Genomic DNA, 12,299 nt, shown 5'->3' on the forward strand with positions numbered 1-12,299 from the left:
CTTTAACCCACTGAGCCACCCAGATGCCCCAGTTTTTGTCACTTTCAATGCTGAGATTGCTCACTTCTTATTTGTTTTCTTATTCATTGTGTAATATTTTTGTTGATCTTAGAAAGGAGATCTTTTACCATTAAGTTTTTTTACAGTTGTTGCTGATATAAATAAATGGTATTAATTTGTGCTAACTGGTTATTTAACTTGACCCTCCTGCTCCTGCTACTTCTTTTTTTTTTTTTTTTAAGATTTTATTTATTTATTTATTTGACAGAGAGATCACAAGTAGGCAGAAAGGCAGGCAGAGAGAGAGGAGGGAGCAGACTCCCTGCTGAGCAGAGAGCCCGATGCAGGGCTCGATTCCAGGACCCTGAGACCATGACTGAGCTGAAGGCAGAGGCTTTAACCCTCTGAACCACCCAGGTGCCCTGCTCCTGCTACTTCTTAACTAGTTTTTGTGCTTGGGGATTAAGGTTTTGCAGGAAAATATTTATATAATTTGCAAGAATTTGTTTTCCTTCCAAGAGGTGTGTCTCTAAATTCTTTTTCTTTCTTGTTTTGTTGGTTAATGGTGTACTGTGAATCTTTACCCCTCCTTTATCTCTTTAATGAGAATGTCTCTAGTGTTCACCATTAGTGTGATATTGAAGGCAGATTTGAGCTAAAGGTGCTTCAAGGTAGTAACTTTTCTGGTGTTAGTTTATTAAGCATTCTTAAGAGCAGTGAATTTTGGATTTTATCAGATGCCATTGTACATCTTGTGAGTTGATCATATGTTATTTTTTTTCCTTTGAGCTACTGATGGAATGATATTCATAGATTTATGTTGAACCTCCCTTTCTTTATATTGAACATAACTGTACCTGGTCATGGTATGTTTTCCCGGTAATATTCTAATACATTCTACTTGCCAGCACTCTATTGGGAATTTTCATAGCAATATTACTAAGTTGGTCATTTTATTTGGCTGTTTGTCAGTCTGTGGCATCAGTCTCTGTTGCTGGCTGAGTGAAATAAACTAGGAGGATCTTTGTATTTCTTACGCTCTAGTCAATTTCTATGCATGGAATTATCTAGGATAATATTGAACACTTTTGGGGGGGTGAATCTTGTCCGTAAAACCTTCGAGCCAAGCATCTTTGTTAACATGCCCTTCCCCTTCCGCAGCACACACGATTTTACCCATCTCTTACAGGAGGAATCTTCGAGTATGCGGATGGCCCCAATGCCCAGGTCATGAATGCTGAGGAGCATGCCTTTCGATTTTCTGCCAACATCATCAACAGGAACAGGACTCTGCTGCCCAACACAACCTTGACCTATGACATCCAGAGGATTCACTTCCATGATAGCTTTGAGGCCACCAAGAAGGGTGAGTATGCAGTCTTGACTGGGGATGGAGGCAGTCTTGTTTGCTGTCCAGGGTCCTGACACTGGGTCCCAGCTTTTGGTGGACTTGAGGATCAGAGTCTATGTCTCCTGGTTTGGGAATCTGCCTCATTTCCAGTTCTGCTTAGGGGGAGTCATTCCCCAGGCTGTCCACCAGGAATTTCACTGGCAGGTGCCATGAGGGAATGAGCGGCCATGGGAGGAGGTAGAGAATGAGGCCTGAGATGGGGCTGAAGAAGTAGAAATGTAGAGGTCAGCTCATATCCCCTACACCTTTGAACTGAAGCTGGAATTTTCAAACTTGTTTTTCTTTCATTGAAATCCTACCCAGAATATCAATAATTAAAATATGCAACATTAAGTTGCCATAAAAAGACTTACTAAAAAACAATGGAGCTGCGTCTATGGCTCACACAATTTGACCCCAGAGGCTGTTGGTGATACTTGAAGTTTGACATTAGCCTCAGCATTCAGTACATTTCCGTATTTTGTTTTAGCTGCACGATAGCAAGAAAATTGTGAGTCATAAAAATAAGCTTTACTAAATCCAGTCAGTTTTCCCCACACCTGAATTTTACAAAATAACACAAAACAAATGTCGGGTTGCATCCTTCTTTATTCGTGATACATATACAATAAGCTTCAATGACTGCACAGAAAGGACTGGAGAACTTTATTCCAAGATTCTCAGGGAGAAAAAAAAAAAAGCAACTTGTCAATACCTGAATGAGCTAGCAGTTTCCAAGGTGGCATATAGCACATTTGAGTATACACATATGCTCCTTCGTTACTCTTTTAAAAATATAATTTATACACACACATATTTAATTGAAATTAATTTAGAGGCTCAGATAACTCTAGAAATAGCTTCCATATATCCCTAGAGTTCCCTGGAACTCCATTTAAAAATCTCAGACCTAAGGAATCTCACTCCCAGGGAAGACAAGGTCATTTTTCCTACAATTTGCCATCATAACCCCTTGCTTTTCTTCTTCAAGACACTTACCACAATTTGTAGTTAAATAATGGTGTGTATTTGATGTGTTTCCCCTTCTCTCCAATACTACTGGAAGGAAGGCTCTTTCTTGTTAACTGATAAAACCCTAGCATCTAAAAGACTGGTATGTAGTAACTACTCATTGAAATATTTATTGGATAAAACAATGAATGAATGATGTGAGAATGGGGCATGAGAGCCTAAGCAACATTACTCAGGGCTCCTGTTGGCTGAACTTAATGACAGTGTCCTTCATGCATGTTGGGTAGACTGAGGCTCATCCAAAATACCCCCTTGGTCTTTCTAAGGGGCTCCCAGTAGCTAATCAAGGTCTCCTGGACTCCCAGGTATAGACCTGCCAAAGTGCTCCCAGGAATGGGGGTGGCTCTGTTTTCCAAAACCCCATTGTGGGTAAACATCTTAGCATAGAAAAGCAGTGTAGCATGAGCTTGGAGCCAGACTGCCTAGCCTTGCACCTTGTCCATTCTGATATTAGTTGTGACCTTGAACAATATACCTTGTGCCTCAGGTTTTGTGCCTCCGTTTTTTTTCTTCTATAAAATGGACCCATTTCTGTGAAGTGCCTAGAACAGTGTCTGGCATGTACAAGGTAACTATACTGATTTTGCTCGTATTACTTTGGCTGGTTTGCTCTCTACCCACTGAGCCATCAGGTTCAGGGTCTCACCTACAAGTACTTTCTCCACAGTTGGTCCCTCTCTCACCTGCCCTGCTCCTCCGTGCCTGATAAACTGAAGGGCACAGGATCCTTGACATTGAGCACAATACCCCTGACCCTTCCCTGAGTCTCAGAGCCAGCCTGCACACAATCTGGAAGAACCCCACCCTGTTAGCCTTGGAGAGTGGTCCTTTGCCCATCACCCTTCTCCTTATGCTGGCCTGTTGTCCTCTCTACCCGCATCCTCTCAGCTCTCTCCCCGCATGCCTTGTGGCCAACACTTACAGTCAGCTCTCCACCTCCCCACTGAGAGCCCCTGCTGGCATCCTCTGCCTGGCCTCGTCCAGCTAGAAAGTGACTGAACTCAACCAAAAATGCTCAGTGAAAAGGTGAGGACACAGAACAAACGCCTGGAATCAGAACAGAGGTTTACGTGGGCACGATGACCCCAAAGGGCTAGGCTGGGTATTCTGTCCATTTTTTCTAAAAGTCACTAAAATAATATGACGACTCTTCAGTAGCACACTTGCGAGTGAGCGTGGGGGCCTTCCCCAGCCAGCAGTGAGCCCAGGGCAGAACCCCAGAGTCTTCTGAGGTACTTCCTCCAGTGGGAACTTAGAGTTCCATGTGATGTGGAACTGCCAGGTAGCGGGTGAGTAGATCTGGGACAGAAACATCCAGTTTTGGAAGTCCAGCCAGAGGGGGTCATGGGACCAAAGCCACACTCCCTCATCCCCCACCACCTGACTTGTTTGCTTAAAACTCCAGCTGGTGTGTCCTGTTGTTCTTTCTCCAAATCATCAGAGCCCGTGGGGACTTGTCCAGTCCAGCCCAGATGTGATTTTCCAACCACATCTGGCCTCTGGGCTCTAGCCCTGCCTGCGGTCCTCCAGGTTCCATACTTTCTCCTACCACAGGGTTTTTGCACTTGCTATTCTTTTTGTGATGCCCCTTCCCTATCCCACCCCTGCCCTGCTACTTGTCTAGGTCTTCAGAGGAGCCCACCCCAAGTCCCCAGACAAGGTCAAGTCTTCACCTCTTAAAGCTCTGGACTTTTCCTTTACAACTATGATCCCTGGTGCGTGTGTGTGTGTGTGATTATGTGATTATTGTCCACATCTTCTCCTCTATTATGTCTTTTTGCCTCTTCACTGCTGTCCTAAAGAACCATTGCTCTGACTACCAGTGCCATACATATGCTCCTCTGCCCATTTTTGAACTTTACACAAATAGAATACCAGTGTGTACATTTTGGCAGTGTATAGAATATACCCTTGAGATTCATCTATGTTATTGGATATAATAGGAATCTATTTATTGTTGTGTAGTGGTCCACTATACAAATACACCTCAATTTTTTAAAAGCTTTTGTTTATTTATTTGTCAGAGAGAGAGAGCGAGCACTGGCAGATGGAGGCAGAGGGAGAAGCAGGCTCCCTGCCGAGCAAGGAGCCCGATGTGGGACTCGATCCCAGGACACTGGGATCATGACCTGAGCCAAAGGCAGCTGCCCAACCAACTGAGCCACCCAGGCGTCCCACACCACAATTTTTAAACTAAAACGTATCATTGGATGTTCAAGTTGTTTCCATTTGGGCCCAGAAAGCAGTGCTGCTATGAACATTCTTGTAGATATCTTTTGGTGCACAAATGTGCACAAATGTTTTTTGGTGGGTAAACATGCAGGAGTGGAAGTATGAGGTCACAGGATGTCATGTGTTCAGCCAGATGGCTCTCCAGAGTCTGGGCAGTGGGGAACCGTCAGCACCATCATGAACACTTGATAAAGTCACTTTTATTTCTGGTGGTCGTGTGCTGGATATCTCATTGTACTTTCACTTTGTATTTCCCTGGTGACCAGAGGTCCTGAGCATCTTTTCAAATTTTCATAGATCATTCAGATCTTCTCTTTCCTGGAGTGATTTTTGAGCCTTTTAACCATTTTTAAAATGGAGCTGCTTGTCATTTTTTTATTGACTTGTAGGAGTCTTTTACATATGGTGGGTAGGAGTCCTTTGTGGGACTTGCGCATTGCCTGTATTTGCAGCAAGGGAGCTTGCCTTCCCACTGTCTTAGAAACATCTTTTGAGGAACAAAGTTCTTAACTTAAGGAGGTCTGATTTGTCAATATTTTCCATTACAGTTAATGGCTTTGTGTTCTATTTTTGTCTATCTTCAAGTCATGAAGATTAGCTCCCACATCCTAGAAGCTCTGTTGTTTTGTCTTTCATGGTTAGCTCTAGGACCTGTCTCACACTGATTTTCTCTGTATAGTGGGAGGTAGGGGTTGAGGTTTATTTTTTTTCTACACAGTGTTGGTGAGAGTGAAAACTGGTTGAACTTCTCAGGGGAGTTTGGAAGTGTCCACTAAAGTGAGACATGCCTGCAAGAGAGTTCCTGTCCACTTTATTGATAATAGCTGAGTGTTACAGGAAATAAATTAAAGGATCATCGACAGGAGAATGGATAGATTGGGGTATAGTTGTTCCATGGAATTTAAGTTAACAATTAAAAAAAAGAAAAGAAAAAATTCTCCCTCCACAAAACATCATGGATGAGCCTCACAGGCATGATGTCGAGTGAATAAACAGTGGTCGCTTCTGGGAAAGGGAGGAGTGTGCAGCACATATTAACTGGAAAGGGGAAGAGATAACCTTTCTAGGTGTTGGGAATGTTTTATATTTTGATCCAAGTAGTAGTTACATGGATGCAATTATGTATAAAATTTCATGGAAGTCTGTACCTAAAACTGATGCACTTTACTATATGATATTACATCTCAATAAAAAAAGTTTAAGAGGCTCCTCTCTGCCATCACTTTCCCTTAATGACCCTCCTATAGATACCATACCCAAGACAGACCCCTGCTGTCGTTAGAACCACAGCTGTCTGGCCCTGGAGGCATTTCTGCAGTTGGATCCTGCTTCCCCCTTAGGCATACTCCATCCCTTGGGGAGTCCCTTGTTCCCATGATCTTTATTTTTTCTTTTGATCTTTGGTTTTTGTAAATGTATTCCTCTGAAACATCATTAGGGCTCTTCTGGGGGATGACCTTGGGCTTAATTCTAATTAACCCAATGAAAATGATTAATCCTGCCATCACAGCTGGATCTGGCACCTTGGGCCACGTCGGGGGAGCGGGCGCCATGCACAGAGCCTGGCACGTCCACCAGCTCCGCTCGAATTAGTCCTTCCCTCCACGGGAGGTCCAAGAGGCCTTTCCCCCATTCAAAGGGACTTTCACTTATTGTCTTTATTTTTAACTGTTTTGTGGAAAATTAAAAGATGAGTGACTGCCAAACAGTGTCTGAGCCAGCAACGCAGAGAGTGCCTGTGTTTTCTTCCAAGCCTGACCAGAGCAGACCTGGAATCGACCCAGCACTCCCCAGGCTCCTCTGCCTTCACTTATTCTCTGGGCTGCTCAATTCCTTTTAAGAAACAAATTGATTGGGGTAATTTTTGCTATAACTACAATTGCCATGGAAAGGGGGTGAGGGGGGCTGCATTCAGGCTGTGGACTCCTGCAATGACTGTGAACCATTGAGCTACTGTAAAATGACCAGAAAATGGATTCCAAATTGAAGCTACAAATAATGTAATTACTGCAGTGTGTGCTCAGGGCTGCCAGAACAAGAGTTGGCTGCTGCCCTGGAAACATCTGGAGATAAAGCTGCTGCTGCTGCTGCTGCTGCTGCTGCTGCTGCTGCTGCTGCTGCTGCTGCTGTAACCCCTGCCCTGGTCCCTCGGGGGCAGCAGCACTCTTCCAGGCTGGAAGAGCTTCCGAAGGTGGAAGGAACATGGAGGGGGCAGAAAAAGGGATGAGGAGAGAGGCGAAAGAGAAGAAATAGGTGATGGACAGGTGCTTCCTGGCACCCACCCATGAGATATAATCACTGTATCTCTGGTAGGATGAACCTCAGCATGGCCATCATCCTCCTATCACCACCGTTGTCACTACTGTCAATGCCAATGCACCATCACCAGTTCCTGTTATCACCATCAACAGTGGTATCACCTCCACTCTTCACACCATCACCACCACCATCATGGTCACTACTATCATCATCACCATCACTGCCATACACCCACAGCTTCATCATCACCAGTCTCATCAGTGCCAACACCCTCACCATCATTCCTACTACCATGGTCAGTCATGACATTGACATCTTCATCACCAGTATCATCAGTGCCAACATCATTATCATCTTTCCTACTACCATTGGCAGTCATGACATTGACATCTTCATCAACACCAATCTCATCAATCACACCCTTGCCAACATCCCCACCCCATGATCATCCTCTTCCACATCCTCACCATTGTCATGGTGCCAGAATCTTCATCATCATCACCAGCCTCATCAACACCAACATCATCACACAATTACTGTCATCACCATCAGACTGTTATTACATCCTCTCTCATCAATGTGCATATTACCGTCATTATTCTTACCATCACCATTGCTATTACATCACAACATTGACATTTTACCATCATCAATCCCATCATCATCATACCATTATGCCACAATGTCAACATTATCATCAGTTCCATCTTTGTCGGTGCCATGGCCGTGATCATCAATAGTATGGTCTTCGCCCTCACCGCCATCACTGTGGTCACTTTTAACTTTGTCTTCACGGTTGAGGTCAAAATCAAAATTGCCCCCTTCAAGATCATCCTTATAATCCTCTGCAGAACCATAACTTGTGTTTGGTCTACTCTCCCTTGCCTCAGCCAAACCAGATACCTAGACCTTGGACCCAGGCAGGGGACCATGATCTAAGAGGCTGGGCTGGGTAGGGGTGAGGGCATAGGAAGAATTTGCCTGCCTGTTTCCAGGCAGTATCAAAGGGGGAAATCCAAAAGGCAGATTCTTGGAAGTGGTAGTGGAGGGAATGAAAGATAATAGTCGTTTGACCAAGTTATCCATTAGAGGGTCCCAAAGGCAAAAGGAAAAAGATAAAGATAGGAGGCATAGGATGGAAACCAAGGATATCAGAGGACAGCTAGAAGGTTCAAAATAGGGTTAGAAGATAGTGCATGAGAGAAACTTACAGATTTTATAGAGTGTCCACAGCTTGAGGGGAGTGACCAAGCCTGGACAGCCATCACTCACTGTTGCTATCTCCTTCATGTTTTATCTAACCTCCATGGCTACACAGTAACTCACACATGATCTTTTCCTCATGGAGCACCTGCTCTCAGGGGACAAAGTGGCCAGAGGGACACTCAACACCCAGGGAAGCAACATGAATAAGCAGTGAGTGGACAGGTCAGGGCCTGGCCTCCTTGAGGCAAGAGCCCTTAAAAGAAGACTTCCTGAAATGGGACAAATTATCAACAAACCCAGGGTCCTATTTTGGAAGCATTTATTTTCACTGGGGTTGATCCCACACGGAGTGCTGCTCTAGGCTTATTGACTGTAGGGTGACAAGAGTGGGGACAGCAGCACTTCCCTGACTTGGACTCCAGTCCCACAGCTGTAGGAGCACCAGGGAGCTGCCACGTGCCCCACTGGGTGTCTTCTCCTGCACTTGGTATTGACCACAAGGAATCCCAGTCACCCAGGAGATGCTCCCTATGTTGGTCTTGCTGCTTCCCATGCACGGTTGCCCTGGCGCATGTTCCATGTGGCTCCAGCAGCCTCTTGACAATAACTAGCTCCCCCCACCAAGAGCGCTGTATCTTTCACCCAAGGCACAAGTGGCATTCTCTGGTGTTCTTGAGGGATGTACAAAGTTCAGGGAAAATACTGTCTATATTTCCTCCTGGTCCCAGGAGACAGTAAGGGAGGAGAGATTGGAGGGTCAAGGAAGAGGAAAAAATACACTAAAGACTACCCATTCTGATCAACTGAAAACCACTCCATATCTCTGCATCCACTGGGACCACCATTAGCCCAGGCAAGAGGGCCATTTTCTCTGGGTCTGTGCTTTGGGCAGGAGGCTGCCCTTGCCCTCCCCTGGTCAGTATCTCCTCCCAGGACAAAGGGTCAGTGGGACAAAGGGCACTTGCTTACCAGGAGCCTGTGCCCTGCCATTTTAGACTTTCCTACCCAGTTGGCCCTGAGCCCACCTCTAGGCCTGCATGAGCCTCTTCCCTGGGCTGTTCTCCAGAGGGAGAGCCATACTGCCAGGGCACACTTCTAGGCCCCTTCCGAGGGGTGAGCAAAGGGCGGCTGTTTGTAGGGGTATGGACAAAGCTCGGACATAGGAAGGGGTATCCACATGGAGAGCAAGGTCCTCCTTACGGATTTGGGCGAGCCAGCAGTAAAAGAGGGGGACAAGCTTGAGCTGGTGCCACCATTCCCCACATCTCTGTGTATGGGAAGTCTCCACGCCCACCTGATTTTCCAGGTTGCTAGAGAAGTGTTTTTCTTAGGGTAGGAGGAAAGGGTGTGTTTTATATAACAATTTGTTAGCTTGGCTTATAGTGCTTAAATATTTAGCCATATAATATGTGGTCTGGGGCCCTGCAAACCTTAAGGGTGGACTGAGACCAGTAGGTCATTCCCAGAGGCCCTCGGGACGGCCAGGATGTGTCTAAATCCACCGCCCCTCAATGCTTAGGCGATGTCTTGCCTCCTTCTACATGCACCATATGTTCATAAGTGTGCACGTGGCACCATTCTCACAGCCACAGGCTGGTGAGTTTGTGAACACTCTATGGATAGATTGGTTAGGGCTCTTCTGGTTGCAAGGGACAAAACACCAAATCTTACGTGGCTTAAGCAAAAAGAGAACATACCAGTTCACATACCCAAGGTCCAAAGTTGAAACTGACCAGGGGCTCTTACTTCTTCCTCCCCTTTGGCTCTGTTCACCTGCCTACTGACTCTGTTCCCAGACAAGCACTGCATTTTCTTTGGGAGCACAGGGTGGTTATCACAGCTCCAGATCTTATTCCCACATCCCGTTGCAGAGGGAGAGTCCTACCTTCTGGGTGCAAGGTCCTGTGGCTCCCCATTGGCTCTAACTGGTCACATGACCATCCACCAACTCAGTGTATGGGGCCTGAAGAAGGCCTGTTTCTAAGGCATGCTCTAGCCCTCATAGCCAGAGCGTGGAAGAGGTGGGAGCCAGAAGGAAAATCAAAGTCGCCAAAAGAAAGGGCGAGAGCTCCTGGGGAGTCCTTCCCCTGACTGCCCCCAGAAAGATCCCACTTTAAGGATCTTTGAGGCACAATCCTTACATGAGCCTGTGTCTGCCCTTGGAGCCCCAGCTGCCTCTCTCTCTCTCTCTGCCTGCCTCTCTGCCTACTTGTGATTTCATTCTCTCTCTGTCAAATAAATAAATAAAATTTTAAAAATAAAAAATAAATAAATAAATCTCTGCTGTGCCTATCAGGGTTTGCCCTCCCCAGAAGCACCTGCCCTCTGACCTGTCTGAGCCCCTCCCCAGGAGGGGAGCGCCTTTCAGGAGCCCCTGGGCTTCCTCCCCCACCCAAGAAAGCAAACTGTTTGAGGACAGGGAGTCAGTACTGGTTCATTCAGCAGAGGCTGGTGAAGCACCTGGTCAGGCCAAGTACTGCTTTGAGCACGTTTAGGTGCTATTCAGGTACCGTTTATTGTTGATAGACCGATAAGCAACATAGATCAAGCCCTTGCTGCCTTGACTTACATTCTAGTGGGAGGACAAAGTCAACAAACCAGACTTCTGGTGATCATTTAATAAATAAAGAAACAAAGCAGGGTATGGGGTTTTGGAGTCTGGCTGGAGGATTCTTATTACAAGTCGGGCAAGTGATACTTCTTTAGTAAGACCACGTGGATGCAGAAACCTGAGGGAAGGAAAGGAGGAAGTCATGCAGATATCTGAGCAGAGAGCACTTCAGCTAGAAGGGACCATAAGTGCAAAGGCCCTGAGGCAGGGGTGTGCTTAGCGTGTCTGCAGAGCATCATGGAAACCAGCGGGGATTGAGGGCTGTGAGGAAGGGAAAGAAGGATGGAAGTTGAAGTCAGAAAAGTGGTGATGGTGATGAGGACAGGGGTGGGGTAGGGGTGGGGAAGAACTGCAGCGAGCAGGACCTCATCTGTCACCATGAGGATTTCGGCTTTTAGACCAAGTGACATTGGAGCCTCTGGGGCAAACATGTGATGTCACCACTTGAGGCTGGAAGAGGTAAGAAGTAGGGAAGGTCCCTGAGGAAGCTGGGGCCAGCAAGGATGCTCCAGCAGTAGTGCCAGCGGAAGAAGATGGTGGCAGTGGCAAGAAGTTCTGATTCTGGAACATTCCGAAAGTGACACAGCAGGAGTGGGATGTGGGACAACAGAGAACGAGAGGAGTGAAGAGGAAGCCAATGTTCAGGGTCTAAGCCACTGGGATAGAGAAGTGGTTTACTGAGGAGGGGAGCCTGGAGGAGGAGAGGGGGTGGCGTTTGGGACACGTTTGGTCTGAAAAGGGGAGCCTGGAGGAGGAGAGGGGGTGGCGTTTGGGACACGTTTGGTCTGAAATGCGTCTCGGACGCAGGCACATGGTAGTGTCCTGCAAGACAGGAGATGAGCACGTTGAACTTTGGGGAACAGACTGGGGCTAGAAGTTTCACAGTTGCCACAGAGAGATGTTTCATCCTAGCTGTCTCTTGGCCTTCCCCCCGCCGCCCAGATCAGGGCCGGTCCCAGAGCTGGGGGTGCTCAGCACAGTGAGGACAGCATCAAAAGTAACCCCATCTCTGTTTCATAAGCAGGGCTAAGGGTCTCGTATGCACAATCTCACTCAACCTTCCCGATATCCATGAGTCAGGGCGATTGTAACCCCAGCTTCCAGAGGAGGAAGCCGAGATTCAGAAGGACCTTCCTCGTCTGCCCTTGGAAGGTTCCAGCTGCTGTCTCCCCTCGCTGTGTTTATGGGATCACGGAAATCACTGCACCCCTGTGTGCACAGCCCCCAGCTTCCCGTCGAGGCCCAGCACTGAGCCCCTCACCATCCCCCCACCCCCGCCTCTGTTGCAGCCTGTGACCAGCTGGCCCTGGGCGTGGTGGCGATCTTCGGGCCATCACAGGGCTCCTGCACCAACGCCGTCCAGTCCATCTGCAATGCTCTGGAAGTGCCCCACATCCAGCTGCGCTGGAAACACCACCCGCTGGACAACAAGGACACCTTCTACGTGAACCTCTACCCCGACTACGCCTCCCTCAGCCACGCCATCCTCGACCTGGTCCAGTACCTCAAGTGGCGATCGGCCACCGTGGTCTATGATGACAGTACAGGTGGGTAGCCGGGCGTGGTTGG

The 12,299-nt window shown here is 47.1% G+C and overlaps 1 protein-coding gene across 6 annotated transcripts in view; it reads left to right on the forward strand.

Annotated features, from left to right (window-relative positions):
- Positions 1-12,299, forward strand: part of GRIK3 (glutamate ionotropic receptor kainate type subunit 3) — a 222,012-nt gene that overhangs the window by 130,301 nt on the left and 79,412 nt on the right. For all 6 annotated transcript variants that reach the window (XM_032302639.1, XM_032302642.1, XM_032302641.1 and 3 more), the window contains exons 2-3: positions 1,190-1,366; positions 12,020-12,277. In XM_032302639.1, coding sequence (XP_032158530.1) covers positions 1,190-1,366; positions 12,020-12,277 — 435 coding nt within the window. The remainder of the gene's footprint in view (positions 1-1,189; positions 1,367-12,019; positions 12,278-12,299) is intronic.

Source organism: Mustela erminea, chromosome 10, assembly GCF_009829155.1.
Source record: "Mustela erminea isolate mMusErm1 chromosome 10, mMusErm1.Pri, whole genome shotgun sequence".
Classification (NCBI taxonomy): domain Eukaryota; kingdom Metazoa; phylum Chordata; class Mammalia; order Carnivora; family Mustelidae; genus Mustela; species Mustela erminea.